Source organism: Ptychodera flava, chromosome 3 (genome assembly GCF_041260155.1).
Source record: "Ptychodera flava strain L36383 chromosome 3, AS_Pfla_20210202, whole genome shotgun sequence".
In the NCBI taxonomy this organism is placed as follows: domain Eukaryota; kingdom Metazoa; phylum Hemichordata; class Enteropneusta; family Ptychoderidae; genus Ptychodera; species Ptychodera flava.
Genome location: NC_091930.1, coordinates 33,135,513 through 33,159,354, shown reverse-complemented (window position 1 = coordinate 33,159,354; position 23,842 = coordinate 33,135,513). Strand labels below are relative to the sequence as shown.

Below are 23,842 nucleotides of genomic sequence, written 5' to 3'. Positions count from 1 at the left end.
TTAGCTCCATATAAACTTTGCTGACTGATTGGTTGATTGTATAATGTGAATTGCATGACAGTCAGACAACGAAGTCGTAAATAAATTAATAAACTTGTAAATGAAATTTTAAGTAAATTACCCTTAAATCAGTAAAGACAACAGAAATGGTATGAAAATGAAAGTGCTATACATAATTATTGCAGAAGGAACTACGCAAATTGAAAGTAATTTGGTTGACAAGTGGGCCTAGATATGTAAAGATTGTTATCGCAAGTCATGATATAAATAGCCAAAGAGGTACACGTTTACGATGTCAAATTTTCCACTTTTTATTAAAATAAGACATATAACGATATAAAATTGTAAAAAATAAGACATTTCATAATGTCGAGCGAATGCGGCCCCTGTTTCTAATCGTGCCCATGTTTATTTGTGATATATTACCGTGATCTGACCTGAACACGAATATTTCCAAGTTGAAACAAATAAAACGAAATAGTAAACACCGTGTATGACAAGCATTAAAAATATTCTCTAATATTACCAACAACAATCTAAAATGACTAAAATCATCGTGTATGATGTGTTCACCATTTCAGTAGATAAATGAAATGTCTGGTTTGAAAAAAGACAAGATGTAGAAAACGTTACTAAACTCGCACCATCCAACTTTAAAAAACCAAAGAAGAAGAAACAAATATCAATCATAAAAGAATAAATTAAAAAATAGAAACATGATAAGAAATAACAATGAAAATGCTATACATAATATTGCTAAGGGAATTATGCAAATTGAAACTTAAATTATTATACTATTAACAAGTAGGATAAAACATTGAAACACTATAGTCCTTGCACAAATACAGAAAGAGATGCAAGTTAGGTCAAATTTACGATGTCACATTTACGACGATTTTATCAAAATATAAAACTATAAATTTGTAAGGATAAAAGCATTGTATGAAGTCCTTTGAATGAGCCCCCTGTTTTACATCGTCGCCATGTTTCTTAAAGATATCACCATTATGTGAGCTGAGCATGAATGTTTCTAAGTTGAATAGTAAAACGAAGTATTATTACATATGTACCAGAGTTTATTCGCATCGAAGCTCGCGCATACTAACGGTATTTGCACTGCAGTGCAATACCAAAACATTATGCCATTCCTTTATGTTAATGAGTATTTACAATTTTGACCCGGAACTATTTTTGTTTGTAAACACAAAAATGTCGTCTACAAGATTTCATTTCACTTTGGTTCGATGCTAGTTATAGTAAAATGCATGACATTACCGATTAAAAACTACGACAAAGAAAATTTATGTGCCTATTATAGTGTAAGGATGATTTTTATTATCCGGACGAGCAGTTTGTTTGTCAGCGAAGCAAAAACTTTGACAACTGGCGATGTCCGTTTCTAGTTCCATGGATACGGCCGCCGTACCAAGGCGGTCATCATACATCGAAACACACTTAACTGCGGACGCAACGGAGCCAATTAAACAGTTAACATTTTCAGATACGTTTTTGCCAGCAGTTTTCTCACCGGACATTCCCTGTTTACAATAGAAAGTCACTTTTGCATACTGTGTACTCTGTGCTTGTGCCCTACACGCTATTGATAACAGTAGGCGCTTGTGTGCCACGGTAAACACTGGTTTTTGATCGTTCGACAAGTTACGTTTGCCGTATCTTACTCTTAAATTTCCTGTAAAATCTTCGAACTGTTATTTGCATCGATCATTTAGAAGAATTTCAAGCTCAAAGTGCGAAAAATTCAAAAGCGTTCCAAAAGTTCTCTTCGTTTGGCTATCTGTGGCTACGTATGTGTGAGCCATCGCAAGCAGATTTCGAGGCCTCGGCCGTTCCTCTTACGTCATCATTGATAAACAAGTAAACAATAGTTTAGCCAATCAAAATACAGGTGTGGCGGCGCTGACCAATGAAAAGTGAAAGCTGATTCGTTGCCTCATTACAGGGATGTCAATCTTATATAACCCTGAAGCTTTGACAGACAAGTAGTACGCACGACTAATCGTCGATTCTCTCGATAAATGATGCAAATAAAAGATAGAACATATGTAAAAATAACAGATCCCCATGGCCTGTGAGTACCAGCGCGCCGTACAAGCGGTATTTGCACGAGTGCTGCTGTTATTCGGCTGTCCTTTCACGAGCTTCGCTCGTGAAAGGACTGCCACAGAATACACCGCAGCACTCGTGCAAATACCGCGAGTAAGGCGCGCTTGCACTCACCGGCCATGGGGTTCTGTCATAGTATACACCGTGTATGGCAAGCAATGAAACTTGTCTTTAATTATGCCAATAACATTCTGAAGTTACTAGATAAAGTAGACAATGTATGATGTGTTTGCCATGTCAGCAGATAGTGATAGGAAAACTGTCTTATTTTAAAATACGAAAAGGACTTGATTTTTTATTTAACTACCGCCATGCAAATTCCTATACGTAAAAAGACAATAATAATCATAAAATAATAAAAAAGCTATACACGATTACAACGGTTCGTAAGGGAACTATGCAAGTTGAAAGATAAATGCGGAATATTGAGTCGAAAAGCAGATAGATGCACTGTTATCGCTGTCGTGATACAAATGCTAAACAATATATGTAAAGTGTACATAATCTCTTGTAGTCAAATTTACTGTCTATTTGCTACAAAACTACAATTAGGTTAAAGCTTGGCTTCTCCTTGCACTAGCTTGTTTGCTAGTTTGAATGTATGGTTTTGAATTGATAATTTTGTTTTCATTTCTACTGACCCAGGTACGTCATCAAGCCTTAAATTCCAATGGAAATGACAAATGTAAAAATAATAATAAACTCTAGTGTTTTCGTTTTTGTTTTATTACATTATTTATAAATGGAACTATCTAGAAAATTATTAACATTTGATATCTGTAGCTTATTTCAGAATATATTCTCAAGTGTTGCCGAATACGAAACTGAACATCTTTTGGGGCCATGGATAATTAAAACAAGCGCGAGGCAACGAAACTTCCACGTCGGGTAAAGGGCGTGGCTGTATTTCGATTATCGTGCCCCGAAATAGCATAACATATTTGAATATCAGCATCTTGCTCCACGTTTTACTGAATCGCAAAATATGCATGTACTAGTACAGTGCAGCATGGTGCGCTACATCAATCTTTTGGCATACATTTGGTTCATTCTGTGCACGGTGTAAAATAACGTAACAATCATTTTGGATACACTGCTGCAATTCATTTCATTGCGTCATTGTCGAGTTGGCGCAGAACAAAGACTGACAGGGTATGACAGGGGTGGTGGGAGAGTATTCTTTCTCCGCTAGATGACTGGATGTTGATATGGGTTCGAACCAGATCGAAATCACCGTATATTCATAGTGACGTAATTACCAATTCCAGGTATGATGCAGAGTAAGAATGGGTTTGATTCTCGCACTTCCAAACTTTCGTTTAGAAGAGATGAGGGGGTTGAGGCCAAACGCACTTGGTTGCGTTTACCATGCACTTGCTTAAATTACCCACGACCCCTTACTGAAGAGAGATAACGTAGCATTACTTTATATATCATAAAAGCAAGTGAGAGATTTAAATTGTTGTTCAAGACATGCAGTACTGGTATTGTGCTAGACTCTCAGTCTGGAGAAGGCTACCTACCATGCAAAATTCTTTCATTAAATTTACTAATCTATTTCGTTTAAGGCAACGGGGTCCTACGTTTCTTCTTTTTCTGCAACAAATAATAATTATCTTATTTGTAAATAATATTGGTCTCCAAAAACTGATATTATATAGACTCTGATAATGTATAGGCAAATTATGAATATACTGTACATAATGGTTGTTAGGGGTATTATGTGTATCGAAACTTAAATGTTGATCAAGGGGAAGACCCACCTTCCTTGTGTGATTTTGGCCATTGTATGTTTCATGGCAAATTTTTTAATCCGTGTAATATGGTCTTTGAGTTGATGAAAAGTTTCAAACCATATCATACTCTGAAATGTATTAAATTGTAACAAAATATATTGAAGGCCCGTTCGCCTGCCGTCCTTTTTTCCAGATAAGTCAGAGTATCTCAAAAGCGTAAGTAGATCACGTTACGGGAAGAGTGATCATGCGAGAGTCTTCTGTCGAGTTGCCAGTAGATAGTAAGAGAGGCTACCCACAATATCCCTTGATTTGCTCACTCAGACATTTTTTGCTAAGGACTTTTTCAATTTTATCAGTTTCTTAACAATTTTTAACTTACAATTTAAGTTCAGGATTATTTGTTAAAACTATGTTCCAAAATTATTGATTATATTTAAAATTCAAGAGTAAATTGAATGAGAAGTCGATGTTTGGAGGTGCTAAAAATTGCACATTTGTCAGCAACTAAGATAGATAGTCTCATCATACCACCTGTCAGACATGCAAATTTCCTTTGTTACGAACATTAAAAAAAATCAATATCCTTTCTTTTGCCAACACAGATGCAACTTATTCCCTTAGTTTCCTTGAAAATATTGTGTATGACTGTCAAAAATCTATGTCGACAAAATTACAAAATTGCTATCTCCTCCGCGGAAAAGGGGTTATTCTTCTTATTATTCACAGTGAGAAATCAGAAAATTATGATTATCAGAACTATGTTGCCAGAATTTTGAAATATGGACCGAGTTGTTCTGTGTACAGAAGAAATTTGCTTCAGCTCAGTGAGTGATCTCCGTGTGTACAAATCATGGAGAATTGTGGGTAGCCTAACTTATTGTGCAGCAGGAAGTATGTCTCGGCTACCGAAGGCAGACATTGACAGCGAAATAAGAGAAGAGTTGAAATTGTCAGAGTTACACGCCAGCTGAAAACCCCGGTTTCCGATGCGTTAACAAAAGGTGTGAACTGGTAGTGGTCAGAAGCGCACACTGTAACGCCGAACGAGAGCTTCGAATAATAGCTGGTTATATATCTTGGGCAACATAGAGAGGCTGCTCATTGTAGTCTACGCTGTCTTTACAAAACAGCTGAAAATACAAATAACACGACTGTGCCTTTAGTTTTTCATGCTTGTAAATCCAAATAAAGTGAAGCATTCAAAATTATTCGCGGCAAAAAAGCAAGACGAGCATTCATTTCCGATACTATCTAATGCGTGACTCCTGCAAAGTATAGTCCGACATTTAAAAGTCAACCCGGTCCAATCAAATTACTGCCGAAAAATCAGAAACTACGTCTTTTCTGGTGACCATTTACAGGTTTGTCTGCACCTAATGAAGTGCGACATTTAAAATTGATCTTGCTCGAAACTAATTGCTAATACACTAAACTCTGCTCGAAACTAATTGCTAATAAAATAAAACTAATATCTCTGCCAATGCCCACGTTCCTGTAAGTATACGTCACCACAAGTTTTCTGTCTTTTTTAAACGGTTGCAAGGTCTGTTTTTCGACATTTGGATGTGCAACATCCTCTTAGCAGAAATTAGCAATATGCGAATACTGCGAACTTATTGCGCGAGAAAATTTGCGGCTATCTCACCTCTGTCCGGTATTGTTAATTCTCTCCGCGTAACGCAAATGCAATTTTCCTACGTCATATTAAATAATGTCGTGATTTACTATTTAAATAAAATGTTGACCTTGCATTTGTTCATTTTTCAATCTGCACAGAGCCAATCAAAGAGCAGACTGGTTGGAGGGACTGTGAGCAGACATACTTTGTCACGACCTATTATTATTGGCGAACTGCTCCAGTGTGTAGTCAATCTCGATTGAAAAGTACTAATTCACAGCACAAGTCATAGACCCTCGAGTTGTTTTTCTCGAGGGTCTATGACGAAACCAATCAACAATACATTACGTCTCCTTGATAATTCACAGCACAAATTCATGTCAGTATTATTGCGATACATTTGTTATTAGACGTACAGGTAATTATACACTTATGCAATAAATTTAAAGAAACTAATCTAAAAGTAAAACAGAGTATAATGATTCCCATGAACTTGAAAAAATCAAACACCACCTTTGAACCCATATTGCTTATTTTAGTGTGGATGAAACCAATCACGCTGACAAACAGCGCGCCGCTGGTCTGACTTTATCGTCATTATAGTATCCTAGGTCCCTCTTCGTGTAGTATTAAAACGGACAGTCGCACTCTCATTTCAGCATGTCAGAGAACGAGATATTTAACTTTATGACTAAAGTTCACGTATTTCATTACTTGTGCAAAACTCGAACGTCCCGGTTTTATAGAACGACTCATTCTGTTATCAGCGTGGTCACAGATTCACGGTTTTATGTACTCTTGAAGCAAAACTTAGTCATCTTTACAATTGGTCGAAGTTTGTGGCAGAATCGATTTATTTCAGTTTTCACCTACTGCCACTCTTTATGTTGAAATAGAAAATCGTTTTAGATACCAGCTATTGTCTGGTGTTATATTTAGTTTAGCCTAAAGATGGGCTCTAACCTGGAGTAAACAGTGTTTATTACGGTTAGCCCTGCACTATAGCTCTTAGGTCGGAAACAGAGTTTTAATGTTAGCGCTGCACTGTAAGTATAAAGGCTGCTCTAACGAGCTCGGGGACTGTTGGGTCGTACTACAACACAGTTGACACAAACTCGAAGATACTTAGAATGACACTTCCGCGTCGGGTTCTGATACCCAGAAAGACGCAGTAAGCTAGCGGCACCAACAATTTACTTGTTCCCCTCGCTTGGCATATCATGCTCAGGGAGAATTTTCAACTTGACAGTACGGAACGTAAAGCAAGCTTACGCAGCTATATGTAAACTGAGCGTTTCAACTCGGCGTTTCAACACGGCTTTCTCGCTATGTACGACATTATTGATTTATTGTCCCTTGTCTCTTCCCGGACAAGAGCTGAAAACTCGGTGACGATTGCGCAATCAAAAGACAGTAAAAAACACAATGCCATCGGACTTCGCATGCAAAATATCATCAGTAATATTTTTTATACACAGCCATTTTCATTGCTTTATAATCACATTTTAACTTACTGGTACACTACAGTGTACAGTTAATACGCTTCTTTAGCAAGAAGATTATCCCAAGATTGAACTCGGAGTGATAATTGTGTAAATAAAGCCTAACGCTTACGCCGCGGACTGGCCGTTTTTAGTGTTCATTTTCTTCCAATTTTCACGTCATGTATTAATTCATTCATACAACAAACTCACACAATTGTGTAAAAGTCTTGAACTTTATTTTTGTCTCGGAGTTTCCGCCGAAAAGTGTGAGCAACCCTGATATTTACCTGAATTTTGCGACTCAGTGGGTCTCATACACATTTCTGCAATTTACTCTCTTGCGTTTTTGGCAATGTATCGCAAGAGAGTGTAACTTGGCGCCTCGTTGACGGATTAGCCTTATCTTTGCACGAAACTCAGATTATTATCCGAAAACAAATCGTGAAAAAGGTGGACAAAAGCCGTTAATTTATACAGAATTTGTTCAGAACTAGTTTGCATGTGTATTTATGTTTCTGTGTTTTCATTCCTACTGACACTAATATTTACCTTAGAATTCGTATTTCCCATCATTCTTAGGGCTCACAATACAGACCAATATGAGAATAACTGCAACAATAATTATAATTGCAATAATAGTTGCAATTATAATCCATATGACCAGTCTTGGAATAATGGGACCTGGATCGGCTAAAGAACATGAAAAAGAGAAGATTTTTTTCTAAATATACACATTTAAAATTGCCAAGGATAATATGTGTTCTTCATTTACTTATCAATATATTTATTTATTTGTTTATTTGTTTTTGTATTTTCTTTCAGATAATTCAATATCATGTGAAGTGTACATTTACACAATACGTGACCCCGTTACCAGTTTTTATAAATTGTTGTCATTTCTTCGTTTGCGATTGTTTTCTTTCTTCGAACATTTTGATTTGATTTGTATGTCTTACCTTTATTTCAGCTAACGGCCACCAGTCCATTATGCCATACAAAATAACTACAGGTACTATACAGTTAAAGGCAAAGGACTATAAACCTTTTTCAGACAATGTACCTGATGAATTTCTAACTGTACAGTTAAACGTTGCATATCGTCGACTAACAGATTTGAATGTTTTATTGCGACTAACAGGTCAAGGGATTTGGTTAGTCTGCGTGTCATTCTAAGAGGCCATTAGAAGTATAAACAATCAAGCTGCCAAACTGAGAGGAGAAGACAGGATACACAATTAATTGAAACGCGGCATTAGAAAGAGCTCATATTCTAGTGAAACTGCTTACAGAGTTAGTAAATGATAACAAACATTACCACGTAACTTACCGGACACCTCAATAAGTCGCTTGCTTCTGTGACTTTCTCCGATGATGTTTGAAGCGACACATGAATAGTTGCCGTAAAACGAGTTATTCACTATGGTTACGGCCAGGCTGCTGGTGACCATGTTCCTATCTTCAACTATCGTAATATGTCTATTGTCCTCGTTTCCGGGAATTTCGTCGTCCTCTGGGTCATACCATGTCACAGTCGGCGTTGGAATACCGGCTGCCATACAATTCAAAGTGACCGTTTCTTTGAGTTTCGCCTCGAATTTTATGGTATTGTCCTCTGCGATCGTTGGCGCATCTATTATTATAAGAGAAAAATTAACTTAAATGGTGTGGCGGAATACATTTAATTTGCAGCAGTCAGTCGCTGAGTGCAAAGTTAAAGTAGACTCATGAAGTGTAGTCAACAACGAAACGGAAAACTCTACTGAAAACATGTATTAGACTATTATATACCAAGTAAGGAAATCTTTGTTAGGGATTTAACACGACATATTTGGAATTCTTAGTTTTAAAGTGCCTGTGTTAAATGGTATTCCTTTATCTATCAAATAGAGCACAAACTTTCAATACACGAGGATTTTATCCACAGTAGTCAAGAAATTAGAAATCGAGAAAATAATGAATTCTTGATAGGTTAATAATCTACATGCATGTATAAATAATGTATATTATTAGTGTAATTCATCCAAATGAATTATTGTTCAATAATTAGTGTCTATTGTCTAACAGAGATCATTACATAATGATATATTCGTAGAAGTTCCATGACACTCCCCTGCGCCAAAAGTGTTCTTGTATGAAGAAAGGTCAATTCGGGTCAGTTGTTCTATTTGTTTCTTCGCGATTATTGCAGTTTGTCGAGATGGTTTTCTTCTCGAAGATTACCCGTCATCCTTCAGTTGATGCCGTTCAGTTCCCTTTACTTGTTTCACATGTTCTATCTTATCATCGTCCCCGGACATTTATTGACATTTTGATAACGTTCAGCAACTTTTGAAGACCGGGTTATTGTTTTCTTTGAAGGAAACGAGACTTTCACATCTCTTATATCTCCATTACTGCTCATGATCATATTCTCCATTTCCCAACTGGATTCAATGCACGATGAAGCGCGTTCTCCTTATTCAGCACTCATCGCCAGGATTTCGTTTGCGTTGACTTGATTTGTTGGACCTTATGACGAGTTTGTAATCTATTTTTTAACGTTTAAAGGTCTGGTGAAATGCCCATGTTGCAAAATCACAGAAATACAGTTGATGGTCTATAAAACAGTTACATTCATTTCTTTTTTCGTTTAGCGCGCGTGATTATGAAATATGGCAAAAGAAAAATGCAATGTGGGCGTGTCCCCCGAGCCTCTCCAGTCGACTTTTTTCGGCTTTCCGAAGTTTGCCCGACGCCGTATCTCATAACGGGAACTAAAGTATTTCACACCTCCGTAAGCTCCCTACGGGGGGTAACTTCTAGGGTTTCCGCTTACATGATCAGGATAGTGTCCTCATTCACTATAGGAGAACGTTGTTCTTTTGGTGGCTGTGACAGCGGCAAGAACATGAACGGCTCAACTGTAAATTATTTTAAGTTCCCGTCAAGTGTTGAGTGTTTGAACCATAGGATGTGCTTGTCTCTGCTGGTTCGTACGATCGGCCACGGTCCCTCGGCTGAGCCTGCCTCGCTACTCGCTACACAGAAGGTTGGGACCGCAATGCAAATCAACAGCATGAACACCAACACTGAACGTTGTGACTGCCATTAAAATGCACTTGTCTACAACACGGAACGTCGAGACCGCAATGCTAACAGTAACTTAGAACGTAAATGGGACCGTGATTAAAATGCACTACAAGTACAACCACAACACGGAAGGTTGAGACCACGATGCAAATTAGCTGCATGAACAGCAACACTGAATGTTGAGACTACCATTAAAACGAACAACACACGGAACGTAGAGATCGCGATACCAATCATGGAGGTAGAGTCCTCCTTGATACAAATCGACAGCAACATGGAACGCGTCGTTGGGACGGCAATTAAATTGAAGAACACGGGGAATACCGGACCACGAGGATCGCGATGCAAATCGACCGCAACATGGAATGTTGAAGACCGTGATGAAAATCCACAACACAGAACATCTAGACCGCAATGTAAATCAACTGCAACACCGAACCTTGTTGCCTCGATTAAAATGCGTATGTCTGCTATGTATAGCAAAAGTTTCAATTCTCGCGAGCGAGCGTTCCTATGCCCGCTGTACACTAGACAAAATGACGTCAAATTTATGTCGAGGGCTCGATTGCGTGTGTCTTAGTTTCAATTCTCGCGAGAGCCATTTATGCATGCTGTACACTAGACTAAATGACGTCAAATCTCTCGCGAGACTTGGCTTGATTGCAAATACGTACGACGGAAAGAACGCAATAATACGGAAGTAGACACAGTTTTTGCGAATCGCCGAGAGAGAAGCGCAGATTAAACAAAAGACTAAAAAACCACGTTTTTTCTTTATTTTACCATATTTTTTAAACAAAATTCAGTTTCGCCGCTGTGGCGAATTAGGATCGATTTTTTTTGGCCACTTCGGATTTCGATGGCGAACGTGGCAAATGGGCAGCGCGAACAGTGTTTTTGTTAGCGGATACCGGGCAGAGATAAGGCGGCGTTGGACCGCTATTCGATGTAAATGAACACACCAGTGACGTCACAGACGGCCAACCATTATCCCCGCTATGGGCGTGACCTGAGTGTCGCAAAATGACCCCATGAAAGCCGCGCATAGAAATATCAAAAAAATTAACACTTGCGCGTACTTTTAGGTTGCAATTCTGTTGCGAGTGTAATAGTATTGACCCCCTGGAAGATATTCAGTCACACGAACGGGACCATTTCACCAGACCTTTAAGTCATTACTCAAGACCTGTAAAAACCTATTCAGATTAATAATCGCAATCATACCAATCCGTAATTTGATAACACTAAGTCAGAATTCGTATACAATAGACATAGACACAAAACAGCACAGAACAGAGGAAATAACCGGTACACAAACAAAGTCAAATTCATGAAAGAAAGATATATGAATCTCTGGCCAAAGACTAAGAAGTGATGTAAGGTGTTTCGAAAATAGTAAGCACATCCTGCCCCACATGTGGCACCCGCCATATATCAATCTGTAAGTCAAATAGGTAGCGGTCATCAACTAAGGCCAATGTCATTGATGCCACAACGATCATTTGTCGAAGAGAAATATTATATTTATCTACCAGCTTGCGATAGCTACCTGTTCTTCTTCAAAGTGCACGTATGAAAAAGCTTTTCAGATGTGCTCATTCTGTTTAGGTATCCTTGGTCAATTGCAGCTACCGGAATTCATGTAGCAGGACTGAGTATGATGAGATGAGATGTTATCAAACTAATATAGACGAGTCGTTATCATCACTGTTATATGCAGGTGGTTTTGAGTTCACAACTACTTCTAGCTCTGTTCGTACAGTCTGCAGTTGATCATATCCGAAGCAGACCTTCCCGATTGCTCTATGGAGACATTTCTTCACGTCTTACTTGTGTAAAGTAAGTTTCTTTAGATGTATAACGAACCCAGCCAGTATGATCGCAATTTGGGAAATTCGAATCGCATCACCAGGCCACATATTAAGTTTTGCAGCATAACAGGTCCACATTGTAGGTAATTATTAGGATTCTTGCTTTTAAGTTTCTTTCCAACTTTTACAGAGTCATTATAATGATTTAGACATTCATTGTTGCTTAAGTTGGATTGATGACAGCATTATGACGATTGTAGTGCTTGATAGGACCCTATTCACTTTCAATCATTACAGCCTTAATAATACGTTTGTCTGTATTGTCCATAATGATAGAGTTGTACCTTTCAAGGAATTCCTGATTCTTTGTAAGGTTTTTGAAGAGTAACTTTAGTGGACTATAAGCAACTTCACTTATTTCCGAAATGTCTGGTTCCTCTTCCTTCCATGGAAGTTTTACATGATACTATCCATCTTGGAATTTCGCAGTTAGATTGAAGTTTATCATCAGATTCTATGTGTAGTAATCCTTTATACAAATTGTTTCAAACTTCCAAAAGTTATAAAGGTTTTGCTTGATTGGTAAGGAAGGATCTGGATTAGTGAACATAGGCGATTCTGATCTCACCCGAGTACCAAAGGTAAGCATCAGCTCACTTGTTGGTTTTGTGCGTTGTTCCGAGTTCCCCACTCAATCTGCCAGTGGTTATCCAGCCTAATCTAGATCTCAGTACTATAAGCCAGGATAAACCTGAGGTAGGATCATATCAAGTAGTAATTTCAAATCGGCAACTCGAGGAGGGGGGGGGGGTAATATCGTGTGGATGTGAGCTAGTAAGTACAATATATTCGATATTGTCTCGTGATGTTGACAGATTCTTTAGGAACAAGCAATCTCTGGATGTTTTCAGTCATTTTGGGTACCATATTTGCTCAGATAGTCATCACAGTATTGTCTTTGAGACTTATTTTAAGGGCACTAACGTGTGCTATGATGACTATAGTTTTCTCTATGGATGCACCGATATCAATTCTTCTACTTGCCTATGATTTCAATTTACCGGCGTAATGCAATCTCTTTAATTCCTTTGATTTATCGATTTGTCCGTGCCATGACAAGCATTGGAATTAAAAGTAAAGTTTGAATTTTAATAACTCTCATTGTGTACCGCACATATACTGTCTCCCGGTACAACTGCCATCTTCCTCTCGCGTTGAAATCATGAGTTTTGTTTGTTATAGTAAGGGTGCATTTCCAGTGGTCCATAATGGCGTGAAGGGGATATCACAGAAGGTCATAAAAATAAAGGCCGCATTTCAAGGTATAGTGTCACCTGTTCAAATTTTGCCACAGTTACCATGGAAAGAGAAAATCTAACCAATCACAGATTTTAAGCTGGTGACCGCGTTTTAAAAACAGCGCCCTCACATATGCATTTTGAATACCAAGGGACGCCCCTTTACCATATATGGCATATTTAGACTACAGGTGACTGTATACCTATCAGGTTTCATTGATCCAAAAAGGAATAATGCGTAACGACATTAGAATGAATGATATGTAGTTGCAACACCGACATATAGACGTCAAGAAAAGGGGTCTGAAGAGTCTATTTACTTACACAGACGAAGCTGCTGGTAGACAAGAAATGAAGACTTTTAATAATTAGTTATAGAAGGTTAAAAACATGTGAACAGAACCCACATCTGTTCAAAACACAAGGGCAAACAAATAAGTAACTGTGCATGTAAAATATAGCATTATATTATATTATATATATATTATTATATTATATTATATTTATATTATATTATATTATATTATATTATTATATTATATTATATTATATTATATTATATTATATTATATTATATATATTATATTATATTATATTATATTATATTATATTATATTATATTATATGTCTTGAATATATCACATATCATAATAATGTCTTATATCAGAAATATGCAATGCCATGATATAAAATCATGCAATTAAGATATAGCTGCATGTTGCAAACAAAGTTTTTTTAAAGCAACATTTCTCATCAAAGCCTCATACTATATATTTTATTAGTGGCAGATACTCTAAAATTTAGTATGGTAGTTAATAGTTTACTCAAAGACTGAAGTGGGTGTATATTCGTGGAAAAAACCTAAATTTTGGTAATAATAAATAAAAATTAATTTAAGTCAAAAACTTCATTCGAAGTTTTCCCACAGAAACTGGCCAGCTTGGGATTATAACACATGCATAACACTGTTGTTCTCTATGTTTATCTACAAATGTTAGATCAGTCAGATATTTTGACACCTTCACGAAGCGATTATGTTATTGGATAAAATGGCTATTCTGAGCATTTGTAATTACCCCTCGGTCTATGATGTTTCGCGACGAGAATATACAGAATCCGTCGGGGATATTTCTGGTGGGTGCTAGAACTACAACAAATCGACATCAATTGTTTAAATTGCTGAAGGTCATATCAGTTCAGTAAAGATAAAAATACAATCAAATTTGCAACACACGTGGTTGGACCGAAAAAAAGAAACTAAATTCCATGGTGTCCCAGCAATCCACATAGTGGATCCAAGGAGTAAAAAATTATGATACCCCCTACATCACGGACAAGGTCTGTGCCTTCATGGATGTTAATTTTAGAGGAAATAATTCAGGGTCAGTTTGTGTTCTCTTAAAAGTTGCAACAAGCTTTAACTAGCTGCACATTGAACGCATTCAATCGCTCTCTAAAGAGAAAAATCCTGTTTTTCTGATGCACCATAGGCACGATCTGTGTGGACCTTTGTGTACATGTTCCGTTCACTGTTACCCTGCACCACAAAAGAGGGAAACACTGTGGACGAACACAAATCACCATACACAGACTTAGGTGGCTGCAAAGTTTGCAAGGACAAAGACTCCTGATGTACAATAAAAGAAGGGCCTCGGCTACTTCTATGGCATCTACACAAGTGCTACTCAGCTCTGCGTGGCAGGGCTTTAAATACGGCTACGGCGTAGTCATAGCCGAGCATTCTTGACTCATAACGGCCGTAGGGCTAATAGCTGACCATCGCGCATCGGTTGATACCGTGGCAGAAAATTACTTTTATAGTAACCTCCGTGACTTTATTTTTAAGTCACGCGTACGTCAGTCCAAGGAGGTAAAAAGTTCTCTTCTACCTCCATGGTTAGTCATGGAGCCAGGAGCGGAGCTAGTACCTCCATGCTATATGGCAAGCATTGTGGAATATCTTGGTCATTGCATGCTTACTGTGTTTCGAATGTCATTACACACGGCTTTGCTAGGTCTGCATAGTTTCCGTTTGATGAACGTTAGTGTTGTAATTGGAGGGAAATTAGTGAAACCAACAAATTTGTCGTGCTTTATTCGGAATTGCAACTGTCTTACAAAAAGCACGGTGCTAGCTCCATGCAAACAGTAATCTGAATTCCTTGCCCACATGCGGGAGTTGTTAACCTGATGTAATAGCCATTCCCTAGATTTCCATCGAACACGATTGGAACTAATTTGGGATAATTGGATGGTTAAGTAATGTCGGTTTCTGCTGCAAATGTAGTCTTATCTGCTGTTCTTTTTAAGTCATAAACTTCTTTTTTGAGTAATTTGTAATATTGCAACAATCAACTATAGGACATCTAACACTTTTGAGAAATTTGAAAAATGCGCTCATCCATTATCCCAAATTAGTTCCAATCGTGTTATCGATAAAGTGTGTGCGTAAACAAGAAAAGTAAACTCATGAATTTTAATAGACGTTGTGGGTATGGCCGATTTTGCCAAATAGGCCATAGCCACCACGTCTAAATCTGTGTGGGGAAAAGCTGTCATGTTGACGCTGTTTTTTGATATGTACTATTTCACTTTAAAGAAGAGTATATGTAGCAAAAACGACTATTTTACTTTGCATTATCTATCCTCATTCTAAAATGGCAAGAGTTGAGAGAGTGTCACTCAAAAGTAATTAAAATCATGATTAGCAGAATCAAAGTTAAAATTTTATTGCAAAACAAAATATTCGTTTTGTTATGTAGTATTTATAGAACGTACAGTTAAACTTTCAGAAAATTTGTCCAAGCCAGAGGGGAGTTCAATTCTTTTGAAATTTTGAAATTAGGAGGAAAAAGAAGTCAGGAACTCGGGTGATTTGCATACATTTGCATACCATTAACACTTCTATAGCACGCAACTTACAACTGCTTGACAAGCTAAAAGGCGAACCAAACCACCACTTTAATCCTTGGTTAACAAATTAATTAAATTGAATGAATATTTGCAAAAAAAGTTATTTTTTTTTTGTAAAATACTATTGTTGGGTGCAGCGGCCCCTAAATATCATTGTATTTCAACACAAGTGGTTATTAGAATCATCTTGTCAATATAGCAATGCAGTCTACGAATGTACAGGTTGTATTGACAAACATACATTAGGTTCACTTACACTGCACAAATATTGTAAACATGATCGAACCATTCCCTGGCTTCCGTCATAGAAAGACACACTGCTCATGCACGTATAGTTGTCATTTGTCTGGTTTCTGTCGACGGTGTTGAACGCCAACCGTTCGCCTTTACCGACCACGTCTCCATAGACATCAAACCACGTGATGTTCTCGGCTTCTGGATTAGAGTCAATAACAACACAATCAGCGAGGAAAGAGTCGCCTTCGATAACTTGACCACTCGGACTGCCGTCTCCGGTGACAACAACGCCCATTTCAGGGTATCTGCATATAATTTTTAATGAAAAACCATGTACTTAATCGATTTGAGGTAAAGTTAGATCACAAGATATTACTCTACAAAGGCTCATCGGAAAATTTTATCTGGACTCCTAAAAGATTATTTCTTCTTTCTCAAAGCACACTTGATGTTTAAGAAGGCTTTATCATATAAGGAAGACGCGAAGGGCTTCCTATTCTACAGGAAGTAAAGAAGATCTTATATTTAGACTTTCATTTTTGAGTTCGTTTTATATTACTGCGATAATTGACAGGTAGTTTCGCTGTGGTTGTCAAGCTGGTTGTATGAAACAAAATCTCCATCAGTTTTATGCTTCCTGAACTGCGATTACAAATATGATAATTTTGAAACGCACATGATGTATATATTTTGGTTGATGACTGAAGGGAGATCAAATGATAGTCTCATAATCGGAAAGGGGAATTCGATATTTCGCTAAAAATTAAATATGAAAATATCAATTTATAAACACAATTTAATCACGTGAAGTGTACATATTTATTCTGTATCATATCAAAATGAAAACCTTGCATGATCTAGTTATCATCGGGCTGTCATGATAATCTACAGTGACTTTACCAGATGCTTGATATGGTATCTATAATGAAATACTCACACTGTACATCCATAACAATGGTGTTTTCACAGGCCAAGGGTTCGGAAAGCGTGATATATTCCAGCCCACATACCATGGTGGCATTGTTCTGCGTCCGATCAAATGACGTCACCCAAGAATACGTTGAAGAATTTCCCCCTGTAGAGACGATGTCACCGTCCATCCGCCACATCAACTCCCCCGGTGGCACTGCCTTGTGGACGGAACAGTTGAAAGTTGTGTTGTCGCCGGCCTTGACTGTGACTCCCTGATACACATCACATGTTGGATGTTTATCTGTACAAATAGAGAGCGAATGCAACTCCACACTTGTTAAATGGTCAGCGAATATGTCGTCTGTCTGTCTGTCTGTCTTTGTCTCTGTCGGTCTGTCTCTGTATCTTTCTCGATGTACGTTTTAATAACAAGGTTAAAACTATAAAACTCGTAATGCGACATCTATTATATGGTCAGCGGATATAGTAAACCCAAATAACACGTGTCTGTCTGTCTGTCTGTCTGTCTGTCTGTCTGTCTGTCTGCCTGTAGTGTTTGACAGTCCTTGTCTTTCTGTCTCTAGATTTCTTTCTGTCTCTCTCACATATGGTATGAAGATTGAAACTGTGTTCTAGATGACAAAATGCTATTTATATAAGAGAGGGGCCAAAGACAACATGCATCTTAGATAAATAAGAAAAAATCACAATGTACAAAGTGCACCTGTATTTGTTTTACCTTTATCAATGATTCATATCGTTTTATTATCGATTGTCTCAAATATCATTATGTTGTTATAACCTTATATTGTAACCTCTATTGATCTACGATTAGCCAGGAAATTTGAGTTCTGCCTCATTCGTCGAAATGCAGATCAAAATCCTGTGCAAGCGTCACGCAAATCGTTTGCCGCGAGATTATTTGTTTTCTCGGGCAATATAAACAAGAATACAGTCACTGTGGTTTTGCCTCACACAGAAACGAATACAAAGAGAGACTGGTATATCATGATGAAATCAGCAAAAAGCTGCCATAAACAGACTGAGTCAAGTTTAATGTAACAGTTACTAGTAGACGCCAGTCATTACTAACAGTGTGAGAAGATTTACATGAACTGCTCACAAGCTGTCTTGAGGTCGTTACTTACGTTCTTGGTAACAACTGCTACACAACATTACGCTATTCTGTCCAGAAAAGTTACACCCTATGAATAAGGGCCTTGTTTTTTAAGTAAAATGAGACGTTCTGTATATAGACAAATGGAAGGCACCCTGTACAACCCTGAAGTGACTCAAAATCCTAACCGACTTATAAATTTGTATATAAATTTCGAAAGGCAGCATTTTATCAGAACATGATGCATTTTGCTGCAGTTAACTTACCCATTAGAATAAGCTCGGCGGACGAAGTCAAGTTTGCAACTTCAGCTTCGCACCTGTATTCACCCTCGTGTGTCACATTTGTATTCACGATCCTTAAGCTGTACGCACCCGTTCCGAATTCATCCACAAGGTAATGGCCTTCCTTAAAAACTTTATTGTTTAAAGATATTGCATATACCTCCGGTTTTTCCTTGTACCAGAGTAAAGTTTCAGAGCCCCGGTCAAAGTCATTGAAGGAACAGTTAAGTTGCACCTCGTCGCCAAGGATTCCTATGGTATCGATGGGCTCTTCGGAAAAAGTAATCGACCCTAGCAGTGGTGAATTTAATGAAAGACATTATGTATTTGCTCTTTTGACGAAATGCAATATATATATATGTATATATATATATATATATATATATATATATATATATATATATATATATATATATATATATATATATATATATATCACATTACTATATATTTTATGAAATATGTAAATATGTAGATCATTCTTTGTAAGAAGCGCAACGAAATACAAAAGCAACACAGAAGAGTGCAAAGGGAAGCTTACATATGCAAATCTAAATAAAATCTAAATAAATTTGGTTTATAGCATTTCAAAAAATGGTGACTTATTTCGCATGCTCGAAATTTCGAAACAAAATCGATTAAATAGTTGGAAGGCATGGCAGATTAGAAAACTAAACACTGATATTCAGCTTGCCGACAACATTAGTTTTTGTTCCTCTTTTATCTAAAGAAACTCGAAAAGCTAGAACATTTGAGACTGATTTTTTTTCTTCGATGTTTAGTTGAAGATATCTTGGATAATGAGCGTCACCACCATCTTGTTTCTTTTTCATATATCTCGTCCGTCCCTTTATAAATGAAGAGCGCATAGAACAATAGCGCGCATGGAGAAAACAGAGCAAGATGTCGGGATTAAAGCAAAAAAGTCGATGTTGGTTTTCCTCCAGCAACTACTGACGGAAGCCTTCATTTCGTGTTTTCTACCAAACAACGGAAGTGTCCTCGATAGTTGTGTATTATGTACCTTGATTATGAATTACTTACCGAGTACAAGAAGCTCAGCACTTTTGTAATCCGTCGAACCGAGTAGTGAGCAATCGTAAGTACCTGACAAAGCTGGTGTGACGTTTGGAATTAACAAATGATATTCTCCTTTCGATAGATCCCCTGTAAGTTGATATTTGTTATCAAATACTTGAATGCCTTGGTTGATTTCGACAAGGGGATCACCAGCACTGCTTTGGAACTGCCATTGAGGTGTGCGACTTCCCAGATTATCAAAACTGCAATTCAGTTGTACTTCTCTGCCTTAACTGTTTCTGTATCGGATGGGGTTTCCCTAAAGCTTGTCGTATTTGCATCTGTAAAAAAGGATACAGTTTATGGTCTCAGAATTAGCATGATGAACAAGGATATATAGTTGGAAGTTGTTTTTATTTTAACACGATTGGAACTAATTTAGGATAATTTGATTTTCATAGTTTTCATATTTCTCAAAGTGTTAGGTGCAGCGTAGCTGAATGTTTTAATGTTTCAAATTACTCATAAAAGCAAGTGTGTATTATAAAAATAAAAGCAGATGAGATAACATTTGATGATTAAATCGGCATTACTTCTCGATCCTATTATCCCAAGTTAGTCCAATCGTGTTATTTTTAAGAAAAAGCATGCAATCTCCCATTTTCCCCTGAAAAATGTTGCTCAATCATTGTCAATTATTGCATAATTAAGATCCAGAGTCGACATAAACTCTGTCCTTTACAAAAATGTAAAAGACATTACATTCTTACAGACCAAAGATTAAAATTGCTTATAATGCAAGTTGGCATTTTGATATTTGCCATAAGCCATCCAAATAATGGTGAATAGTTCTCATTTCAGAATGAGTATCGGAACAATAATATATGTAACCAAAAGAACATATATAAGAAATGGAAGATAAATGATACAAATTATCCGACACACAAACAAAACCAAACACAACTCATTCATTGAACTCTGAGTGTTGCTTAGTTCTGAGTAGATTAAACATGCTTACTATTGAGGTTAATCGATATGTTTGAAGTGTAGAATTTTGGAAATAATTTACTTTGGTCTTGTATTTGTTTGTTAATAACAACATATTACATTTGCAATATGGGTCATTTTAGTGATAAACGCTTTATATTCAAACTGACCGCGGAGGGCGCATTCTACGCCAACCGGCAGAGTGCGGGAGGCGCGCAAACGCGCAAAGAATGTACGCGTTTATATGCTTTCAATATACGTTGGCTTTGTCTGATCTACGTCATGTTTGTTGACTGTTTCCTCAAGCGTGGCGTAGTGTACGAGGTAGAGGTCAAACTTAAATTTTAGCATTGATGCCACATAATTGTGCATTTTTATGATGCTCTGTCATGTTGCAATACTCACTGAAATTTTTTTCCTGGATATATTTATATAAAAAGAAGCTCATGCATGTAAATCAATATTTATAAGGCCATATTTCCATATTTCCAAAAAATGAGTGTAAGCCAATAAAAATGATGTGAAAAAATTAAAATTTCTGCCATATAATAGGACAGTTAGCGTGAAATGTCAGGCAGTGATTCTGAGGACGCATGTTTTCACTAAGCCATAGGGTAGAGTGAAAAGGGTTGATGTACATGTATGTTTCACTTATTAACATAGATATTACGATAATGCTGCACGCTATCAACAAATGTTTGTTTTCGTAGGAATATTAATCATTTAAGAGGACAATGGAGTCCCCTCACTCTATTTATTTTTTCAAAAGCAGGCAATCTAAGGTATAGTACGGTAGCAACAGTTTACTCGAAAGTAAAGGGTGCATATTCGGGAACATCATATTGGCATCAAGGTAAAACAGATTGAAGTAAAAAAACTAGAGATTGTTTTCTGAAAATTAATATAAATCTTGACAAACAGAGTTATATAATACAAATTTTACCCGGGCAGACACTTTCAAATCTTAGATCAAGGTCAAAAGAGAAACCAAGAAATCGGGTGGTTTGCTTACATTTGCATAATCTACATTTTGTTTTTAACCAACATTTGACTGTTTGACAAGCTAAAAGGCGAACCCAACAATATTTTAATGTACGGTTGACAAATACTCCAAATTGAATGAATATTTGCACAAAATGACTTTTTAAAAAAGGCTTTTACGTGGTAAGGAAATAAACGCCAAGAGATTAGTTCAAAATGAATTAGGAAAACAAGAAGAAAAATCTAAAGCAAAGGTCATTGATATTAACTTTATTGCTCGTCTTACTTAAATTTTAATAACTATGTAAAGTGTGACCTCCAAATTTGTCTGGCTTTTGTATACGGTGACGTTAACGTCATCAGTTTTGGTTTATAGCATTTCAAAAATGGTGACTTATTTCGCATGCTCGAAATTTCGAAACAAAATCGATTAAAATAGTTGGAAGGCATGGCAGATTAGAAAACTAAACACTGATATTCAGCTTGCCGACAACATTAGTTTTTGTTCCTCTTTTATCTAAAGAAACTCGAAAAGCTAGAACATTTGAGACTGATTTTTTTCTTCGATGTTTAGTTGAAGATATCTTGGATAATGAGCGTCACCACCATCTTGTTTCTTTTTCATATATCTCGTCCGTCCCTTTATAAATGAAGAGCGCATAGAACAATAGCGCGCATGGAGAAAACAGAGCAAGATGTCGGGATTAAAGCAAAAAAGTCGATGTTGGTTTTCCTCCAGCAACTACTGACGGAAGCCTTCATTTCGTGTTTTCTACCAAACAACGGAAGTGTCCTCGATAGTTGTGTATTATGTACCTTGATTATGGATTACTTACCGAGTACAAGAAGCTCAGCACTTTTGTAATCCGTCGAACCGAGTAGTGAGCAATCGTAAGTACCTGACAAGCTGGTGTGACGTTTGGAATTAACAAATGATATTCTCCTTTCGATAGATCCCCTGTAAGTTGATATTTGTTATCAAATACTTGAATGCCTTGGGTGATTTCGACAAGGGGATCACCAGCACTGCTTTGGAACTGCCATTGAGGTGTGCGACTTCCCAGATTATCAAAACTGCAATTCAGTTGTACTTCTCTGCCTTTAACTGTTTCTGTATCGGATGGGGTTTCCTAAAGCTTGTCGTATTTGCATCTGTAAAAAAGGTACAGTTTATGGTCTCAGAATTAGCATGATGAACAAGGATATATAGTTGGAAGTTGTTTTTATTTTAACACGATTGGAACTAATTTAGGATAATTTGATTTTCATAGTTTTCATATTTCTCAAAGTGTTAGGTGCAGCGTAGCTGAATGTTTTAATGTTTCAAATTACTCATAAAAGCAAGTGTGTATTATAAAATAAAAGCAGATGAGATAACATTTGATGATTCAATCGGCGTTACTTCTCGATCCTATTATCCCAAGTTAGTCCAATCGTGTTATTTTTAGGAAACAGCATGCAATATCCCATTTTCCCCTGAAAAATGTTGCTCAATCATTGTCAATTATTGCATAATTAAGATCCAGAGTCGACATAAACTCTGTCCTTTACAAAAATGTAAAAGACATTACATTCTTACAGACCAAAGATTAAAATTGCTTATAATGCAAGTTGGCATTTTGATATTTGCCATAAGCCATCCAATAATGGTGAATAGTTCTCATTTCAGAATGAGTATCGGAACAATAATATATGTAACCAAAAGAACATATATAAGAAATGGAAGATAAATGATACAAATTATCCGACACACAAACAAAACCAAACACAACTCATTCATTGAACTCTGAGTGTTGCTTAGTTCTGAGTAGATTAAACATGCTTACTATTGAGGTTAATCGATATGTTTGAAGTGTAGAATTTTGGAAATAATTTACTTTGGTCTTGTATTTGTTTGTTAATAACAACATATTACATTTGCAATATGGGTCATTTTAGTGATAACGCTTTATATTCAAACTGACCGCGGGAGGGCGCATTCTACGCCGACCGCCAGAGTGCGGAGGCGCGTAAACGCGCAAAGAATGTACGCGTTTATATGCTTTCAATATACGTTGGCTTTGTCTGATCTACGTCATGTTTGTTGACTGTTTCCTCAAGCGTGGCGTAGTGTACGAGGTAGAGGTCAAACTTAAATTTTAGCATTGATGCCACATAATTGTGCATTTTTATGATGCTCTGTCATGTTGCAATACTCACTGAAATTTTTTTCCTGGATATATTTATAATAAAAAGAAGCTCATGCATG

At 37.0% G+C, this 23,842-nt stretch overlaps 1 protein-coding gene across 1 annotated transcript in view; it reads right to left on the bottom strand.

Annotated features, from left to right (window-relative positions):
- Positions 1–289: 289 nt before the first annotated feature.
- LOC139129218 (uncharacterized) overlaps positions 290–23,842 on the bottom strand; it is a 47,459-nt gene continuing 23,906 nt past the window's right edge. Inside the window, exons 2-8 of the mRNA XM_070694860.1 lie at positions 19,651–19,889; positions 18,589–18,897; positions 17,231–17,506; positions 16,313–16,598; positions 8,293–8,595; positions 7,515–7,646; positions 290–3,720 (exon numbers count right to left, since the gene is read on the bottom strand). Of these exons, the coding sequence (XP_070550961.1) occupies positions 16,378–16,598; positions 17,231–17,506; positions 18,589–18,897; positions 19,651–19,889 (1,045 nt within the window). The 3' untranslated portion in view covers positions 290–3,720; positions 7,515–7,646; positions 8,293–8,595; positions 16,313–16,377. The remainder of the gene's footprint in view (positions 3,721–7,514; positions 7,647–8,292; positions 8,596–16,312; positions 16,599–17,230; positions 17,507–18,588; positions 18,898–19,650; positions 19,890–23,842) is intronic.